Source organism: Pelodiscus sinensis, chromosome 1, assembly GCF_052426305.1.
Source record: "Pelodiscus sinensis isolate ZL-2025 chromosome 1, ASM5242630v1, whole genome shotgun sequence".
Taxonomy (NCBI): Eukaryota; Metazoa; Chordata; order Testudines; family Trionychidae; genus Pelodiscus; species Pelodiscus sinensis.
The window spans coordinates 307,662,948-307,682,009 of NC_143052.1; the positions used below are offsets into that span (position 1 = coordinate 307,662,948).

Consider the following 19,062-nt stretch of genomic DNA (forward strand, 5'->3'; position numbering starts at 1 on the left):
TGGCTCCTGGCCTCAATCTCCTCACCCAGCCAGCTCCAGTCTCAAGCCAGCCAGTCAGCCAATATCAGTCTTTCCTCCATCCCTTCAAACACATTATCCCTCTCTACTCACACCCCTTTATCCCCACCCCAGTCTAGCTCATGTGCATTCAGATCAGACACTTTCTCCCAGCAGAACAAGCATTAAAAGCACAGGACAAACGACCTGCTCTCCTTTCCTGTGCCTGGCAGTGCAATGACCCACAGATACAAGGCCAGCTCAGCCTCTGCAATGCTGGCTTGGAGCATGCTCCCTGTGCAAGTACTCTGGAAAATTTAGCTGCTGAACTCTAACAAGACTCTATAGAGTATGTGCAACCTGTGATTTTTCACAGGCTCATAACTTGGCTAAATGTGCACAATTTTGCACAGAACACTGAATGAAACAACACCCTGACACTTGAGTGAATCCCTGCCAAATTTCAGATTTCCACATTAAAGCATGGATGAGCTGGTGCTTCTCAATAAAATGCGTGTGAGCATTTTTTAAAAATGGGCAAAACAAATATTTTTAGCTTTGTTCTCAAACCTTTTTGCTGAAGCTTTTCAGAAAGTTCAGGCAGATGCCCTGCATGGATTATTTCAGTTTAGCAAAGTTAAGCAACTGAAAACAGGGTCTTATAATGGGAAGTGTCAGGCAACCTCTGCTGTAGGAGATGCTACCAGGGCACCTGTATTACACTTGTGCCTAAAGACGTTGATCAAGAGTAGGGCCCCATTGTGTTCAGCAATGTAAAAACACATTTAAAGAGACAGTTGCCCCTGAAGAGCTTACACTTTAAATACAAAAGACAGGGGATGGAAGAAAACATTGTCCACAGTGTACAGATTTTACTGAAAATCTGCATTTTTCATTAACATTTTGATAGGATATTTGTGGGAACAGACGGTAAAAAAGGTTGTAAACCCAGTAAGGTGAAATAGTTTAAGAATTCAATGAAAATTCACAGAACTCTTGTACTATTCATTCCGCTCTGTCTGCTTACAATGCAATACAACATTATTTATCTGGTGTTTTTCAATATACTTACCACCAACCAGGAGTTAAATAATGCTAATAGCCATTGTGGGGAGGGATGGAGAGGGAAACACCAAGGAAAGTAGAAATAGTATGAGTCAAATTCTCTCCTGTCCTGAGATCTGTTCAGTGTGGGAGAAATGTGGAAGTTATCTTCCCTGCAACTCAGAAGGATCCCCACTGACCACCATTTTGCACACACAAACTGCATCAAACTCAGCTCAGGATCTGGTCCTATATCTAGATCTATCTGAAAGATCAACTTAAAATGACAATGTGTGGAGGGGTTGGATGCAGCAGGTTGATGGAGACCAGAAAACTCTTCCTCTAATGTTGTTATCCCAGTAGTACTTTAAGGCAGCTGGAGTGCTTACGCGCTCTAGTTTGTTTTTATCACAGCTCTCAGAGGGTAAGACAGCTTTGTTTTCACATGGTTATTGATAATTAACCAGCTTTGTGAGAGGTTACATTTCTTCTAGATAGAGCCGTGTGGGGGTTTTAAAAATCAATTCCTGGGAAAGCTCCATTTCCCAGCCACCCTTTCCTCCTCCCACTTGGGCTTTTAACAGTTTCCCTGTGTTGATTTGAACATAGATGGGGGGAGGACATTATATTTAATCGAATCAGGTCATATTCTTTTCTCACCAAAATTTAAACCGTAGCAACACCAGATATTTAAGGGGAGTTTACCGATCCCTACAATTATTAATGAATAGAAAACAACCCAGCCACATCATTTGAACTAGGGATAATCAAAACCTCACTCTTGCTACTTTCGACCGATATGATGGTAGTCACAAGAGAGGAAACAAACAAACAAACAAACAAATAATGTAACTTTAAAAGGACTGAACTGATTTATAAAATCACATGTAATTTGCATTGTAATTTGCATTGTGTTTGTTGCATTTTCTATAAATAAAACATAATTGGGTTCAGAACAGTTTACATTTCATTGAATCAGCTTATTGATAGCTTGAACTAATAGATATCAGAAAGTTACTGGGAGGGTGGGGGGAGGCGGCATGGATAAGATTTTCATAACCCAAAACCCAATAACAAATATTAAGGTCCTAAATCCAAATTTAGGCATTTAAGGCTGGGTTTTCAAAAGTGCCATTAAATTTCAATAGGATTTGGTGCTTATATGTTTTTGGATTTATTTGTTTATTCATGTTGACATTCACATATATTGCTCCTGTGTTACTTCTCCACCTTTATAATTCCAAACCTAAAAATGTAACCTGAATTTAAAAAATGCTAAGCATCCTATTTACATTAAGGTTAAATTAAAAAATAAGATCAACCATGTCAAGCTATGGAAATATATTGTTAAAATTATCCTTAACTGTGCCTGGTAGTGACAGTATGAAGGGAGAAATCAGGTTCCAGTTTAATCCCATATGGGCCCATAAATATGCCTTAATTATAGGTATATTATTATTGCATGATGTCACATATTTCCATTACTTTTAAGCACACCTGTAATTCTGAAATTCTGGGTTAGTAAAGCTTGATTTTGAGATTAGTATATAACTGTGTAATGTTTTTATCATTAAGATGCTGATGCTGATTGTATTTTAATATAGAGGTGGGGGTTGTTTGTTTCTTGGTCTTGGAATAGAAAAAAAGTCTTACGAAAAGGTCTTTACAGCAAATTTCAAGTGGATAAGGATGTACGGAATGCGATGATCCCCCAGAGAGGTACTCTGCTACAATCGTATACAGTCTAGATCGCTATGTTACCGTCAGTCCGAGCTGTCGCTTGATTTGATGTTTATGAGGAGCCATGCACACGGATCAGAGGTAGGGTATAACTTTTAAACCCAAGGTTTCCATACACTCTTCAGTCAAACATGACTTGTTTAACCCATACGTATGCCCAAACTGCGTAGGTTCTACTGAAGTGCGCTGAGCTACATTTTGTAGCCAGAAAAGTCCCTGGTCTTAGGTGAAGCCCACAACGTCTAGAGCCTATCTTCTTGAAAGGCATTCGGTCTTGGTACAAAAAATCCAAGTGAGAGAGAATTGGCCACAGTCTTTAGTAATCCGACCCAGTGGTTAATTCGTGTCTAATGTGCCCCTTAGTTCCGATTCGAGTTTTTTCCCCTGACTTCCACTTCCAGGCCTTGGAGCTTGGTGTTTTTAGCTGCTAACTTGGGAGTCCTCTAGTATTAACTATATCCCCTCTTACGCAGACGTTTGTAGAAAAGGATCAACTCATCTTAACCCTTGCTAAGGTACTCCACCTTCGGTGTTATTTCTCCTCGTGCTGGGCTTCCCAGCCATGTCAATCGTTCTGGGGGGGGGGGGGAAGAGGGGCGGTGCAGCTGCTGGAGCTTGTTTACAGCTCAGAAAAGCTGTTTCGGTGAGATGTGTGCCGAGCCCAAGCGAGGTTCTGCTCCTCCTCAGATGGGCTTAATTCCAGTCCCACGTATCTTATTAGAACCTCCCAGCCTCAGTTTCCCTGGCCGGATGGTCTCTGCTACAGCCGGGCTTTACACTTAGCCCATGTCCCCTTCACTCGGGGACTAGGAAGAACAGCGGGTTGGCCGCCGTTGCTAACATCAGCGAGAGCTTTGCCGTGGCCTCCCACCGGAGTCAGACAGAGGCAGGATCCTGCCGCAGGGAATAGACCTGGGACGCTTTCCTGAACTTGGCTTGCTCGGGTGTTGTTAACCAGCGTCGCGTTCCCTTATCGCCTGCTCATGAAGGCAGAATGAAAGAGAATTCGCTGCCAATTACATGAAATTCATTTACTCCGAAGGGAGATTGTTTGTTCTCGTTAGACCTGCTCGTTGCAGGGAGAGGGCTGCATTAAGGCACCGCTTAATGGCTCTGCCTGGCGATGAAGCCATTTGCTTTGGCTTTTATTGCCCTGCCTGGACTTGCAGCCGTCTCTGTGTGTGGAGCCACGGGGGCTGTGCGCCTGGCCTCGCTTGCTCCGCGCACGCTGGCTTCGGGCAGAAAGATACCCACGTGAAACCGTCGTTGGCGTCTCAGAAAGTCAGGGCCGGGTGTCCGCGCTGCACAGAAATGGGCATTCTGAGCCGCTGCCACGGTGATGGGCGCTCGTAGGAAGCCCTAGCAAGGGGACTGGTATTCGGGGAAGGGCAATGCGGATGTTCAAGGAGGCCCATTTTCTGAAATCAAAGGTAAAATTCCACTGACGACCATGGAGGCAGGATCTGACCCAGAGGTTTGTCTACGGCAGGGGTGGGGAACCTCTGGCCCGGGGGCCGGATTCGGCCCGCGATGCTCAGCCTTTCCCCCATTGGGAAGCCTGCACTGAAGGTCCAGCCCCACCGCAGGCTGGAGAATACAAACGCTCTGGGGCTGGGCCCCTAGGGCTCTGGTCTCAGTCAGGGACAGTGTCAGTGAGGCGGTTTTTTCTCTTCTCACTTGTGTGCCGCCCCGACTGATTTTTCTGTGGTTCATTGGCCCCGACACAAAAAAGGTTCCCACCCCTGGCGTAGGAGCAAGAAGCCACTCTTGCCTGACCGTAGGTCTAATGAAGGGGCATCAGTCTGGCCTTGCCTTTGATGTCAGTGGGGAGGCCACTGATGCTGCGCCCGGCAGGTGGAGGGAAGGTCCTCCAGAGCAGGAGTTCAGCAAAGGGTTTTCCTGCTGAAAGTTGTGCCTTGTGCTGAATCCTGGGAACTACAATTCGAAAGCTGCCACCACCAACTCCCGTTCCTCCCCTCAAACTCTGGCACCGCAGATCGTGAGCAGCCTGCCACAAACCTTCAACCGAGAGATCCTCCTTTCCTAAAATGTCACCCACCTGGGCCAATGTCCCAGGAGCTGGCCCTAAACGTGCGGAATTCAGTGACCCACACACATGGGCTTTTCACACCAGACAGTCCCCCTTCTACTTAACATCGTCAAGGAAGAGACACACTTTGTTTTAAACGTGCTACTTTCAATAGCTTTAATAACTTGAATAGGTAGCAGGTTTTAAACAAACAAAAGTAAGTTTTTCTTTATGCAGAACAGTCAACCTGTGGAACTCCTTGCCAGAGGATGTTGTGAAGACCAGGATTTTAACAGGATTCAAAAAAGAACTAGATTAATTAATGGAGGCTTGGTCCGTCCATGGCTATTAGCCAGGATTGGTAGGAATGGTGTCCCTAGCCTCTCTTTGTCAGACTCTGGAAATGGGTGAGAGATCACTTGATTACCTGTTCTGTTCAATCCCTCCAGAGCACCTGTCATTGGCCACTGTTGGAAGGCAGGATACTGGGATAAATGGACCTTTAGTCTGACCCACTATGGCCATATGTTCTTATGTTCACTTAAGACAATTGTAGTCCTAGGCGCTGTGGCGGATTAAATGCCTGGAGCTTACATCTTGTATTCCGGGGCTTTTTGGTTGGGGAAAGGGTATGGTGCGGGTGAGGAGCCCAACTAGCAGCCGTGTCTATCAGTAATTCCTGCTAATAAAATACTTTTTCACTATCCGCGCTATAATTGGTTTACAGCCTTTTTTGTTTATTTATCCATAAGAGCTGCTGTTAAATGGCTTGGGAAAGCAATTGCTTAATGGCTCAATATTGAATCAAATGCTCCGTGTGCTTTTTAAGCGGGGCGGAGGAGGGAGCGAATGGATTCATAGCGGAAACTCGTTTTAAATGTAATGGACTTGGAGGTTTTATGATCCCCGGGAACCCTGTGTCGGAGCAATAGACCAAGAGCTTTTCTGCTCAGCGGCATTTGTTTCCGTTGTCTGCCACGCACAGAACATCTGACCCTCCCTCCCCCACACTCACACACCCATGCGCGCTCTCTGTGGGGCCAAAAAGCAGGTCCACGGATACAGGCTGTATCTGTCAGCATCCCAGTGCCCTCAGTGTGCCCCCTCCGGCCTGCGCCCGCCCGGAGATAAGGCAGGTAGCATGTCGCCGCCTTGGCACCCGGCCCCTTTATTTGGTGGTAAAACCAAACCACCCGAGGGGAGTCCAGGCAAAGTTTGCGCGGAGACCGCTTTGCACAAGCGCCCCCCGAGGCGAGACGCGCAAAGCAAGTCTGAAGCGTGTGTGGGTCCGTATGTTTGTCTCTGTGTGTGCGTGTGTGTGAGAGAGAGAGCGAGCACACGGGCAGGTAGGGAAATGATCTTTGTCCTCTTCGGTAGCTCTCCGCCTCCTCATAGCCTCGTCACCAAGTCAACCAGCACCAACTTAGAGAGCATTATCTCCAAGGGTCAACAAGTCTCTGCCAAGTTGCAGAGAAGTCGCCCAAACTCCCCTTTCGGGAATCAATGCGTTCGCTATCGGTCACTCTCCTGATAGCATTGCGCTCTTCCACGGCCAACTAGTCTTTATTCTCTCCAGCACAGGGAAAGGTCGCAAAGAAGGCAAACCTTTGCTTCTTTTCACAGTCTCCGCCAGAAGATTGCTGCACAGATGGTCTTTTTCCCTAAGGAACTCACACGCGCGCGCCTATTTCTCTCTTTCCACAGCTGTATGCCCACATCTCGCACCTCTGGATACTAACACATCTGTAGAGGTGTACGCAAACACATCGGCGCAATTTGAAGAGCATCGTGTCCTAAAAAAAGACGTTAGGTTCCCCCGGTGCAAAGAAATTGCGACATATTAACAACACAACACACAAGAATAAGGAGTGAACATGAAAGGGACACAGAATGTCCACCCAACTTTCCGAGCAAATCTGTCTACCCAGTGGTCACATTTTCTTCAGTCGTTGGGGAAGAGGGCTGTGGGTGATGCTGTGTCGGTGATGTTATGGGAATCAAATTGCGATCGAGAGTAGCTCGCTGCATGGGTGTGTATTGGACACCTGCGTGGGTGGGCTGCGATGATAGCTGTCTCTGTGTGCGTAGGCAGCAGCAGAGCTCTCCAGAGTCACCCACAAACGCCGAGGGCTGGCTGCGCAGAAGACAGCGAACCGGGGGCTCGTCGAGGCGGCTCGGGAAAGGCTCCCTTCCCTCACCACTCGCATGCTGGGGCCGCACAGTGACGATGCGCTAAGCACCGAGCCGCCTTCCTAACCGATCGCCCCCGCAGACAGAGGTTCCCAAGGGGGAGGCTTAACCTGCAACAGGCCGGGGCGTTCGTTGTTGACTGAGCCCAGAGACGCTGCAGTGAAAGCCCAGCCACCTGCGCTGCCCTAATGCACCCGCGGACACTCACTGCCCCCTCCCTAGCCCGCGTGACGCACGGCTGGGCGCCCCGAACCCTCCGCGGCCCCGCGAGGAAGGCGCGAGACGCTTCCTCCACCTCAGGCATCCAGGGCTACTTCTCGTGGGGAACGGCCCCGCCCCGGGGGAGCTCACGTGGGGTGCCGCGGAGCCAATGGGGAGGCAGCTCTCCGCCGGCCCCGGCTGCGTTTCATCAGCAGCTCCCGCAGGTGAAGGGACCTGTCAAAGCAGCCGTGCAGCCTGGCCGGAGCGGGCGCGCCGGATGGTTCCCGAGCTCCCAGCCCCGGCTAGCCATGAACACTGAAGAGCAGTATTATGCCTCGACCCAGCTCTACAAGGATCCGTGTGCGTTTCAGAGAGCCCAAGCCCAGGATTATAACCAGACCCCCCCAGCCTGCCTGTACATGGGCAGACCGCAGCAGGCACCTTACGCTAGCGCTTTAGGGGCGCTGGAACAAGGCAGCCCGCCAGACATTTCGCCCTACGAGGTCCCCCCCATCACAGAGGATCCAGGGGTCTCCCATCTTCATCACCATCACCACCACCCTCATCACCCCCAGCTTCCTCCCCACCAAGAAGCTATGCCTTTTGCAGACGGGGCTGACACGGGGGCTATAGAGGAACCTAGAGTTCAGTTGCCTTTCCCGTGGATGAAATCCACCAAATCTCACGCCTGGAAGGGACAATGGACCGGTAAGATACTCGCCTTCTGCTGCTGCCGCTGTCGCTTCCTCTCCTTCTGTCTTGTACAATGTCCAGGGAGCCTTCTCATCACTAACAAGCCCATTTGGGGGATAACCCCCGCGCCTCCGCCCAGTGTGTGATTATTGTCAGAGAGAGGCAGTTCCCTGCCACTTTTGTTTCACTAGAAGTTAACCAGGCTCGGCCAGTTTCCTCAGGAAAAATGTGTCTTCTCTTCCACTTCCTTGCAAGTCCTGCTCTGGGAAGTGTATTTGTGTGTCTGTGGCGGGGGGCACTAGCAGTAGCACCAGTTTTAAATGGGGAGGCTGCGTTTAAATGTCCTGAGATCTCCGGGCCCGTTTGTATTTCAACCCGGCCTCTGCAGTATGCTCGGGTCACACCCGTGTAATAGAAATACGTGCCCTGGATCCGGAAATATGGACCCTCGTCCCTTTCACAAGCCGAGAGAAAAGCTCAGGAATAAAAGCTTCGGGTTTATTCGGGTTTCTGCTGGGCGAAAGCAAAGCAGCTGCACTTACACTTAGCCCCTCTGCTGTTCTTTACTGCTTCAGAACACTGAACAAATACTAACTCATTAGTTTAACTAATTAACTGACTAGCACTAAGTATCAGGCTGAAGTTGATACGTATCTAAGCTAAACACACCGTGTGCCGCTGTTTCCACCCACCTGACCAGGTGCTTGCAGCACAGAGATTTATACTGATCTCACTGCCGGGCTGGTAGTAGTAAAAGTCATCCGGTCACTGGGAAATATTCAGTCTGTTGGGAGACTGTCCGGTGGCAGCCCCAAGCTCCCCTGGCAGCCAGCGGGCTGTGCAAAGAAGTCAGGGCGGAGATCCATACCTACCAGAAGGGATACGGAAAAAACAAGGAACTCCCTCTTGCTCCACTTGCAGACAGGCAAGATGAAATCCCGGCCTTACTGAAATCAATAGGAGCTTTGCCTTTTGACTTCAGGAGGTCCGGGATCTCACCCTGACAGCTGCACTGTTAACGGCAGATCTGAGCTGGAAAATGCAGACTTTGCTGTTTGTATCAGCACTGTACCCGTAGGGCAGAGGGAGCGCCTGGTGGGCAATGGACAACTTCCAGTGGAAATGCGCAGGGCTACTAGCAAAGTCCGATCCTACTAAAAGGCCATGTTGTGCCACCGCGTTGGGACTCCCTCGTTGATTTCAATGCGTAAAAAACAGAAGGCCCAGAATGTCCTGCAGGTCTCACAGCCAAGTTTCAATCTGAAAAGTCCTTACAATATACAGAGTCAACTAAAAGACTTTTGAAATGAACATTAAACCCTACATCGTTTTTTAAATAACCGGACAAACCCGCCTACCTGGCCATTCCATTTTTTCCTGTATTCCATTAGGTTTTTTGCCTTTCTTTACTGTGGAAACCATTTCAACCTGGGCAGGGGACACAACCTGAAAGAGCTGCCTGCCCAGCAAGAGGAAGAAACTATATCTGGACAGCAAGTTCCGTTGTAGAACAATATTTCTGTCTCTCGCTGCACAATGTTATCTTGCCCTGTGCCTTGTGCACTCTGTCACACCTCGACTGCAAATATTGCATTAGTGGTTCTGTTCAGACAGTTGGAAAGGTAGTGAAATACTGAAATAATGGTGAAATATTCACAAGAATCAAAAGGTGTTCTTTGCTCCTTATCCAGACAATCTGAAAAGAACAGAAAATACTGCAATCAATGGGCGTCTTTCCTTCCCCCCACTTTAAAGGAAAATGTAGTCGAAGAGTTTTTGATCCAGGAGATAAAATAATAGTCATTTCAGATGCGTTTAATACATAGAAAGAAACCACACGTGCCCTCTTTTTTCATAGTATAGTATCGAGAGAGAGAGATCTTTAAAATTAAAATAATTATTAGATTCTCCCAGACTGACTTTTTCAATTAAACTTAATACCTTCCTACATAAAAGCTTGGTTCAGAACATGTGAGTGATACTAACTTTAATGTGTGTGTGTGTGTGTGTGTGTGTGTGTGTGTCTACATAGCACGTTTTGATCCAAGCTTGTATGTATTTATGTAATTTATATAGAGTTTCTATTTTAACATTTCTCTATAAATGCACCTAGGTGCACCTGTATATGCACACTACGCATGCTCCAAGTGTGCATAATTGTATGAATGTGTACTTATATTTATAAATAATTCTTACAGAATGAAGCAACAACTTCCTTAAAACGTATCTGGAATTAAATTAATTTGTTATTCATGGAGTAGCTAGCTATTTGCCTATGAACTAGCCTCAAATTCTTAGCAATGCTGGGATTCGGGGAATATCCGCAGAGTCATCTTTATTAAATGGTGACATACCTGTAATAGTAAATATGGAATCAAATACAGCTGACATACAAATACCCGTGAGCAGCCTGAGCCTTCTCCCATTGCAGGCCAAAGGCATTAGGACTAATCCGCAGCCAGCCGATTAAGGAAATCCCAGCCGATTAAGGAAAGCGCCTCTTTCCAAGAATCGGCCTTTCCTTTGGTAACGTCAACAGTGGATGTGAAGTTTGTTGGAGTTACAAGCACAATGTGGTTTTTGAACTTCCATAGACTGAAAAGAGCCGGAAGCCATTCACGGCAACGGAGTTTGAGGCCAGAAGGAGTCTCGAAATTAAACAGAGTTTAACGGCTAAAAAGGCGTAAACATTTGCACGCGAATTGTTCCTGCCTGTAGGGCGGAAGGACCCTCATTAGCTGAAGCAAGTTTTTAATTAGAATTTACACAGTCCACCGAGAAGCAACAGTGGGGCCGGGCCTTGCCCTCACTTTTCTCATGCAAACTGCCTCTAGAATTCGCACGGGGCATTTGCCTGTGTAAAAACGTGATTCTTAAAACGCACCAGGCCCCGCACGCAGAGTTTTGGCGTTGACCACCCAGGCTCCGGAGCGAACACTCACTTCTGCTTCGAGCTTTGCAACGGTGTCCAAAAAACTCTTGTTTTTCTTGACACAGGTGTTGTAATGCCTAGGCAAACGGACAGAGTAAGCACGCGATCTCCCCACTCTTTTTGAAAGTCCTTGCTCCTTTGAGTGTCACTCAGTCGGAGAAGGGTTTTTTTTGTTTTGGTTTGTTTTGGTTTTCCTGCACGCAGTTGGTTTTTGGTTTGATAATGATGGGCAAAATAGTATTAGCTTTTAAAATGGCCCTTTAACGATGAGTGGCGTGATAAATCGAATGGCTCAGGTTATTGCAATGCGTAGTAAAGTGCCCCCTCCGGATAATAATAATAATTAATTCATAATAAATAATGTAGACAGTAGCTTTCCACTTTTGATGCCTAAATATTTTGTATGTTGTTAAGGCTATTGATTTAAAACGGCAATTAATTAATTACTTAATTAATTAGATAGTTCTACTTGTCTGAAGCCTGTTTAACCCTACAACGCCCATATAAGACACTCATCGGCCAGCAACCCCCCAGAAAAAGAGGGAGGTGTCTGAAAACTGGGTATCTGTCCTTTAATTGTCTGGGTGGGCTGTGCGCATTAGCTGTCGCACCAGACACAACAAACGAATAAGTCACAGCTTTTATTACGCTATGAAGGCTACATTCGACTTCTTGCAATAGGGCCCGATCCGGCTGAGCGCTCTACTTCAGTCACTGGCCAGGACTGTCTAAGCCACTGCTAAGCCACAAGTGTTCTTGTCTCTTTATTTGTTTTTGCTTGTTTGTAGGGGTTTTTTTTAAGTGTGACTCTTACCATAGACCAGTGGAAAATAGTCTCTGTGAACACAACAAACTTTTTCCCCCTCGGTTCCAGAATCTGTGGGAATTGTATTTGCCTTTGTAAAGTATTTGGGATGATGGTTGGTTTAGGGCTAATCCGTAGCAAATTCCCGAGCGATTAAGGAAAATCTCTCTTTCCAGGAACCCGCCTTTCCTTGTGTAAAGGCAAAAGTGATGTTGAGGTTTTGAGTGACAGCGACAATAATGTTTTGCAGCCCTGTGATATGAAAATAGCCGGTAGCCACTGACTGCCTGTGGTGGAGATCGGGGTGCTCCAGGGCAGAAGGAGGAGCCTCTAGATTAGACGGAGGCTATCGGGTAAAAAAAGCTTTACACCTCTGCACACGAGTTATGTCCCCGGGTTCCTGGGGGCAAGGCCGATGGCCCTTCATTTTTGTGCGGTAGCCGTGAGGCGGCAGGGCAGTAGTTCGGGAGTTTGCATTTACACACAAACTGGTGGCTTTTGTAATTCGAAGGCAGCTCGGGTTTTTACGAAGAGTGTAGTTTATTAACAGCCCTATGCCAGTACCCATCAGCCACTGGCACAAATTTCCTGGAGGCACCGGCTGTAATATTTTTCCCCAAGGAGCCATAGAATGTCGCCAGTTACGCGTCTTTGTTCTCCTTGGCCTTGCACTCACAGCACCTATGGACCAGTGTGGCTTTTCCTAGAGTCCATTCAACACAATGCGCACTTTGTTAATCCAACATGGATTTACAGGTAACACGCGGGGCAGCGTCGGGCTGTGTCTTCGCCCGGTGCTGGTGTTTCTAAAGAAACAGTCTTAAACACTCACCTCGGCCCTGGAACGCCTCTCTCTTGTTAGTTTCAGTCTTCAAAGGGCAGAATCGATCCCCCTCTGAATTTCTTGGACCGGATTTATAACCCTTTTGGGATCCAAGCAGGGGCGCTGCAATATGGTGGGGGTGCTGAGAGCCATCGAACCAAACTGTAAACCCTGTTTTCACCCCTTCAAGCCGAGGAGTGCTGTAGCACTTCCCCCTGCCTCCAGTCCCAGCACCTGTTAATAGATTTGCGCTGGGCTTGGAGCTCTCTCTGTTCTGTTAAAACCCTACGCCAGTGGTTTCCATGTTGTCTCGAATGTCCCCGCTGCATAACCCCGCGGTGCGAACAAGGAGAAGGCACCTACCTCCCTGCCCTTACGGACAAGACCATTCTACCAGAGTCGCTGCAGGTTAGGTGGGGCCCAGAGGTGGGGGAACCTGCTAGCCCACAGAAATATCAGTCTGGCCGCACACAAGTGAGAAGCAAAAGAAAACCAAAACAAATCCTCACTGACTGGCCCCCAGCTGAGAAGCAGAAAGAGCCTCCCCACTTCCCCTCGCTCACCAAAGCCTAGTGAGGCCCAAGCTAGTAGATTTGGTGTGCTGAGAGGAGGGGGAAACTTGGGGCGGAGAGGCTGAGCCGTCGGGGCCAGATCCAGGCAAGCCGGTGGCCTCCTGGTCCGGGCCTAGGGTTCCCCACCCCTGCGTGGATCTAGTATCCCCCTCCGCCCAGATGTTTCTCTCCGGGTAGATTTTCAACTCTCGCTTGTTCTTAGGTGGCTCCTATGCGGTAGAGCAGGAAGAGAACAAGAGGACGCGGACCGCCTACACCAGAGCCCAGCTGTTGGAGCTGGAGAAGGAGTTCCTCTTCAACAAGTACATCTCCCGGCCCCGGCGCGTGGAGCTGGCCGTCATGCTGAACTTGACCGAGAGACACATAAAGATCTGGTTCCAGAACCGGAGGATGAAGTGGAAGAAGGAGGAGGATAAAAAGAGGAGCGCGGGGGGCGGCGGCGGAGGCAACAGCAACGACCCAGAGCAAGACTGTGTGGTGTCCTCGGGGGAGCGGCCGGGGAACGAGGAGCTGCAGCCCTGCCACGCGGCCTCCCGAGAGTTGCTCCCCTCCAGCCTCGCTGCCTCCCCGCAACCTCCTGGCGCCGCCCCGCGCAGGCAGCAGGACGCGCGGTGAAGGACCGTAGCCCCCCCTTGGCAGGCGCCGCGCGGAGGGGTAAGAGTGAAAGGAGCGGGGGCCGGGATGCGCAGCCTCTTGTGTCCCGTGGCTCCTCGCCAGGCGCCCCAGGGACCCCCGGGCTGTTGTCCGCGTGGCAACATTAAAGGCGTTTGGCTGCAGCAGCGCTGGGCTCGGTGTGGTTTGTGGGGCGGGCGGGGATCGCTGCGGTGTCCTCGCGTCAGCCGGCACCTGCCTTGCCACAGAAGCTGCCCTATTCTGCAAGGGGGGACTGCTGGGGTTCAGGGCACAGCAGCTGCTCTTGCTCCAGGCCTGCTGGCTCGCAGGGGGCAGCCCTCCCCGCGAGCTCAGCGGCACCAGGTGCTACAGCACCGCACGGAGCGCCCCAGCAAAGGGGCATCTTCGGGTGCGCGCCGCGGGCTCCGCTCAGGGTTGGTTCGAGTCATCGGGGCCCGGTTCTCCAAAGGGGCCGAGAGCCCCGAGCTCCCGCTGACTTCATCTGGGCTTGTCCCTTCGGAAATCCGGCCCTGCTAGCTGCAGTGAACGGGGGCTTTCAAGCAAGACGCATGAAGCGTTGGTCCCTTTCCTGCCTCCCTTCTAAACCGGGCGTTTGCTCTCCCTCTGAGAAAAATTGCCCCAAACTTGCTGCGGTGGGGGAGGACTTGTTTTCTGAAGACCCGGGGTCAATGACTCGAAGCGTCAGTTAGTGGCTGGCTGGAGTTTTTCTGGAGCAAGTTCACCCGGGGATGTGGGGTTTGGGGGGGGGGGAGGTCTCCGTGACTCCAGGATCCATGGCACACCTCTCCTTCAGGAGCAAAATGCAGGACAATGTAGCACTTTAAAGACTAACAAGATGGTTTATTAGATGATGAGCTTTCGTGGGCCAGACAGACGCTGCGTGTGTCTGCAGAAGAAGAGGATCCCAGGCATGGGGCTTTGGCAACTGCCCTGGGCCTATGTGTGTCAGTGATGCGTGATTTGCAGCAACCTTGCGGTGCCGCACCGCACACCGTGGCACGCTCCGAGATGCGGGAGCGCGCGTCTGGGTGGAAAGCATCCCGGAAGGCATTGCGAACATGGAGGGCATTGGGAATCGTACCCTCCCCTCCCCCCGGGATTTACACCCGCTGGGACCCGATCCTGCTTTCTAGGCGTTCCCGTCCAAGCCACTCCACACTTGGGGCGCCTCCGGAGCGCAGGGTCTAGTCTGGCCGGGGGAGATGCTGAGGATTAATTATAAACGAAATAAACCAGAACATAAGCGACTCCTCTCCCTGGAGCGCCCACACTGACCACCAGCCAGGGGAGCAGAACGAGGGGCCAGTGAGACGCTGAACAAGCAGGTGCGATTTTAATTCACGATCCCCAGCAATTGCTTTGAAATAACTCTCCCCTCTCCTGGGAGCCACGTTGTGCCTTGGGGTTTGGAATGAACCCTATTGGCGTGATCTGTGCTTTGGTGGGGGCTCGGGTTTGTTTGGAGTTCTTGTTTCCGGCTTTCGGAGCGCATTAAAAGCACTCTGGGGCTGTGTACACACGGCCAGCTCCCAAGGCGGGTGAGTGGCAAACAGGCAGCGACAACATCCGTCTGTTCAGTGTTTCCCAACCAAATCCCCCGAGTCCCTGGAGAAAGTTCTCGCTGTGCCTAGAATATGTATGTTCCCTTCGCTGGCGATGGAAAAGAGAGAGTGAGACAGAGAAAGAGAGAGAGAGAGAGTTTTCTTAAGCAACAATCTGTCTGAGAGGAATAAAAGAGTAACCCAAAAACTTTCCAGAAAACTGTTCCCCTTCCAGGATTCTGATTTGCCTTGCCTACCCCCAAGTTTCACCGCACTTAAAAACAAAATCATACACAGAGGTCTGGCAGCCCACGATTCCTGAACAATTACTTGCTTGCGTCTCATGTTTACCATATAATTATAAAATAAATCCATTGGAATATAAACATTGCACGTACCTTACATTGTATGGCAAACAGAGCAGTATAAGCGAGGCATTGTATGCCGTTTTAGTTTGTACGGCCTTCTCTAGTGCTTGATGTGGTCTGTTGTAGAAGTAGGCAAATAGGTAGACGCGTTCCCTAGAAGGCCTCTGTGTATCCCCCAGGGTCTGTCTACCCCTAGCTGAGCCACAGGCTTAGCGCACCGGTCTAGCTGAATCAGCAAGGAGACCAGATGCGAAGTGGGACCCACCTGCTGGCAGGGAGCTATTGCAACCAGAGCTCTGTCCTGATCAGCAAGGGGGAAGTGGCAGAATGCAGCACAGTGCCGGCTGTCTGGTTTGGTCCATGCTCAGAGACTAGAGATCGCTGGGTTTCGGCTGCCCTGGTGAGCAACGTCCGCGCCACAAGAAGCCAGTAGCTGCGCGCTTTCGCATTTCACCCCGAGGCACAGGTGGCGATCTAAGTGTGTATTGTCGGCCTGTGCGGACCACGAGTAAATTTCGTCCGAGCTTTTGCGCTTGCCAAATGGCTCCGCCGGGGAGATTTTGTATTTCTCGGCCGCCCCCGGCGCAAAGGCGAGTTGGCTGAGCTGGGTTGGTTGGCGCCTTCCAACCGCGGTGGGGTTTGGCGTGTGGGAGCGCACCGGGCGCTGCTTGACCAGGGAGAGCAGCTGAGCTCAGGAGCCCTGAGTAACCTGGGTCCACCTGCCATTTCCAGGGACTCACTATTTGCCCGTTGCGGGACACCCCTCGGTAGCCCCGTCACCGCGGGGCAGGCGCTGCAGGGGCAAGAGACAAGTGAATGAACAAGCGGCATGTGGGCGCGGGTCGTGCTGACACTCGCTTGGCAGCGCATTCATAGGCGCGTCGCGGGCTCGGGTCCCAGCTACACTTTATGAATGAATGATCTGCCATTGGCGGTGCGCGCAGTGCAGACAAATGGAGACGTTTGCGTACAGGCGGCAGGCGATCAAACCCCAGCTCCGCGGGGTTAGCTAGACACCGGGCAGCACGGCGGTCACTTCTTCCCGGGCGCGGATAGCTGAAGCCGATGCACATTTTGCCTTTCAGGCCTTTGACCAAAGAAAGAAGCTAGCGAGGAAGCCAGTAAAATACCTGCAGACAGGAGCATCACGTAGCCATGCCCGGTGAATGCAATATGTTCCTGTGCCAGCCGGAATGTCTTTGATTATTATGTATGATTATGTATCTGATCTTAACACCCAGGCGCCTGAGGCACGGACCAGATCTCCGTTCCTACTCTGTCGGGGCAGCTCCGTATGGAAAGTCCCACAGCTTCGAGTCTTGGTGTTAACTTTCAGCTCTGGAAAGCCCTACAGCTTCAGGCCACGGTGTGAAACGGCTCGTTCGGGGACCAGACAGGGCTCAGTATCTGAGGATCTGATGGGACTCCAAGGAAGCAGAGCTTCCCTTGGCAGTAATACCCACGCCCCTCTTCTCTGCAAGGTGTTGGGGGTCCCGCGGGGTGTGCTTTGGGGATTGTGTTGGTCGGTGTAGCTTGGCTGATGGGTTTCTCACCAGCAATGAGAAGAGGCTTCAATAAAAGTAACGGCGCCAGGCACAAGGTGGGGAAATAAATGAAACGGAGCAAACACAAAGCAACACTCGGGAGAACCCTTCCGGGTGCGGAGTGTAAACGCCAATAAATCGGATTCGATTCGCTGGACGCTTCTCAGCGAATTAGGCTGGATTGCTTGAGTCAGCCGCGTGGGACCCGGTCCTGTATCAGTGAGCTCCAATGGTGGTTTGGTTTAGACGAGGGTCAGTTGCAGCTTCTGGCTGCGGTCCTAGCCGGAGACAACACTCCCGGTACCGGGTCCCTGCGGCTGACCCAGCAAGGGGCATCCGGGAGCCGCCTACCCACCCAGCCACGTGCGCTCACACGCTACAGCAGCCAGTCTGGCCCTGCGCGCTTGCAGCCCCGCAGGGACGATTTGATTCCAGCTGCAGCGCCGGGCTGGAGCCTCAGGCTGGCTCCCTGGCTTGCATTTCTCCCGCCCGGCGTCCTGGCACTGCGCGCTGGCAGGTGACATTGGCGGCAGCGACTGGGCTGGCAGGGGATGGGGAGCGGGGGCAGCCCCGTGCGGAGTGGGGATCGCCCACGCGGGGCTGCCCAGCCAGAGAGAGAGCCCAGGACGGCGGCGCTAACCCAGCGCGGCGCCTGGAGCGCAGCGGGGCAGGCGAAGCGGACTCGGCGCGCAGGGCGCTGGGGTTGGGCGCAGGCTGATCAGCGCGGTGCGCTGGTTCGCTCGTGTCTGTTGATTTCTTAGCAAAGTGCTGGGGCCAGGGGGCGAGTGCCGGATGCCTCGGCCGAAACGCGAGGAGAGAAATCAAGGCAGGGCCTGCGCCCGGTCCCTAGCAAACAGAAGGAGCGGCCGAGACCACTACCCAGCTCAGCACCGCCAGCAGGCAGCGCCGGACCTCAGTAGGGACCCGCCGTGCAGGGTCAATCTCCACACCCGGGGATCGGCGCCTTCCCGGCCCTTTCCTCTGCAAAAGCCAGGGGGAACGGGTGAGCCCAGCAGACTCTCAGGATCCTCAGCATTATAACCTAGCAGCCCCACATGACCATCCCAAAGAAATGGAGAAGGAAGTCACACAGTGGCAGAGCCGAGCGGCTCATTCAGGACTCTGCCCCTCCACAGAGCACCCCCTGACATACATTACTGGATACTATGTTGCACATTCCCGCGAGGTGCTTCCCCCAACGCACAGAACCTGCTTCTGGACTGAAGCACCATGCTGGTCTGTTTTCTTTGCTTATATTAACGTTTGCATGCCGGCCTTAAGAAATGTGGATGTTTATGGAAAGTTTTGACGCAGGCTATGAAAGGAAGTTGGGGCCGAAAACAACAAATCCCTAGTTCAGTGATCAGTGAAACTATAATCAGTGGGCAAGAACTTGCCATTGACTTCAAGTAAAACTCACCCAAACACATTAGATTGATGTTCTGCTTACAAATCACTATACGGGTTTGGTTGTGCCGAGAAAATCGATCGTGCCTGGAATGGGATTGCTTCTCGTAAAACCAAACAGAAACGAGACAGAATCACCCGATCCAGTACAGCCCTCAAAAGTGACATAACTGAGTGAATGTTGAAAGAAATTGTACCAAGAAGAGCCAGAAAAAATAGGATGAACCTGGAATAGGATTGTTTCTCCATAAACCTTATAGAAACGAGATAAAATGGAGACATTTGGAGTAATGCTTTCTTTTGGCACAGCTAAATCAATACTTAAGGTTTGAAAATGAGAAGAAAATGTTATAGGAAACCAAACTGGAAATAGCCCATTTTTGTTAAAACATAGTGAATAAGTGATTATAGAAATGAAGGAAAAAATACACTTGATGAAATTCCCATTTAAAAGATTACTAAAATAATTAAATGGAAAAATTTTACAATCCCTTTTTAAAGAAATCTGAAATAAAACTTAACTTCATAAAAATTACAGTGTAT

General features: G+C 50.5%; 1 protein-coding gene across 1 annotated transcript; it reads left to right on the plus strand.

The window, feature by feature from the left end:
• The first annotated feature begins 7,426 nt into the window (after positions 1-7,426).
• PDX1 (pancreatic and duodenal homeobox 1) lies at positions 7,427-13,790 on the plus strand. Its single transcript, XM_006138932.5, has 2 exons — positions 7,427-7,909; positions 13,229-13,790. The coding sequence occupies exons 1-2, from the start codon at positions 7,510-7,512 to the stop codon at positions 13,639-13,641; spliced, it is 813 nt and encodes a 270-aa protein (XP_006138994.1). The 5' UTR covers positions 7,427-7,509; the 3' UTR covers positions 13,642-13,790.
• Positions 13,791-19,062: the final 5,272 nt, after the last annotated feature.

Coding starts and splice junctions, on each gene's coding strand:
- PDX1 (XM_006138932.5), top strand. CDS start 7,510: ATGAACACTGAAGAGCAGTATTATGCCTCGACCCAGCTCTACAAGGAT. Junction 7,910..13,228: donor CTGGAAGGGACAATGGACCG/GTAAGATACTCG, acceptor GCTTGTTCTTAG/GTGGCTCCTATGCGGTAGAG.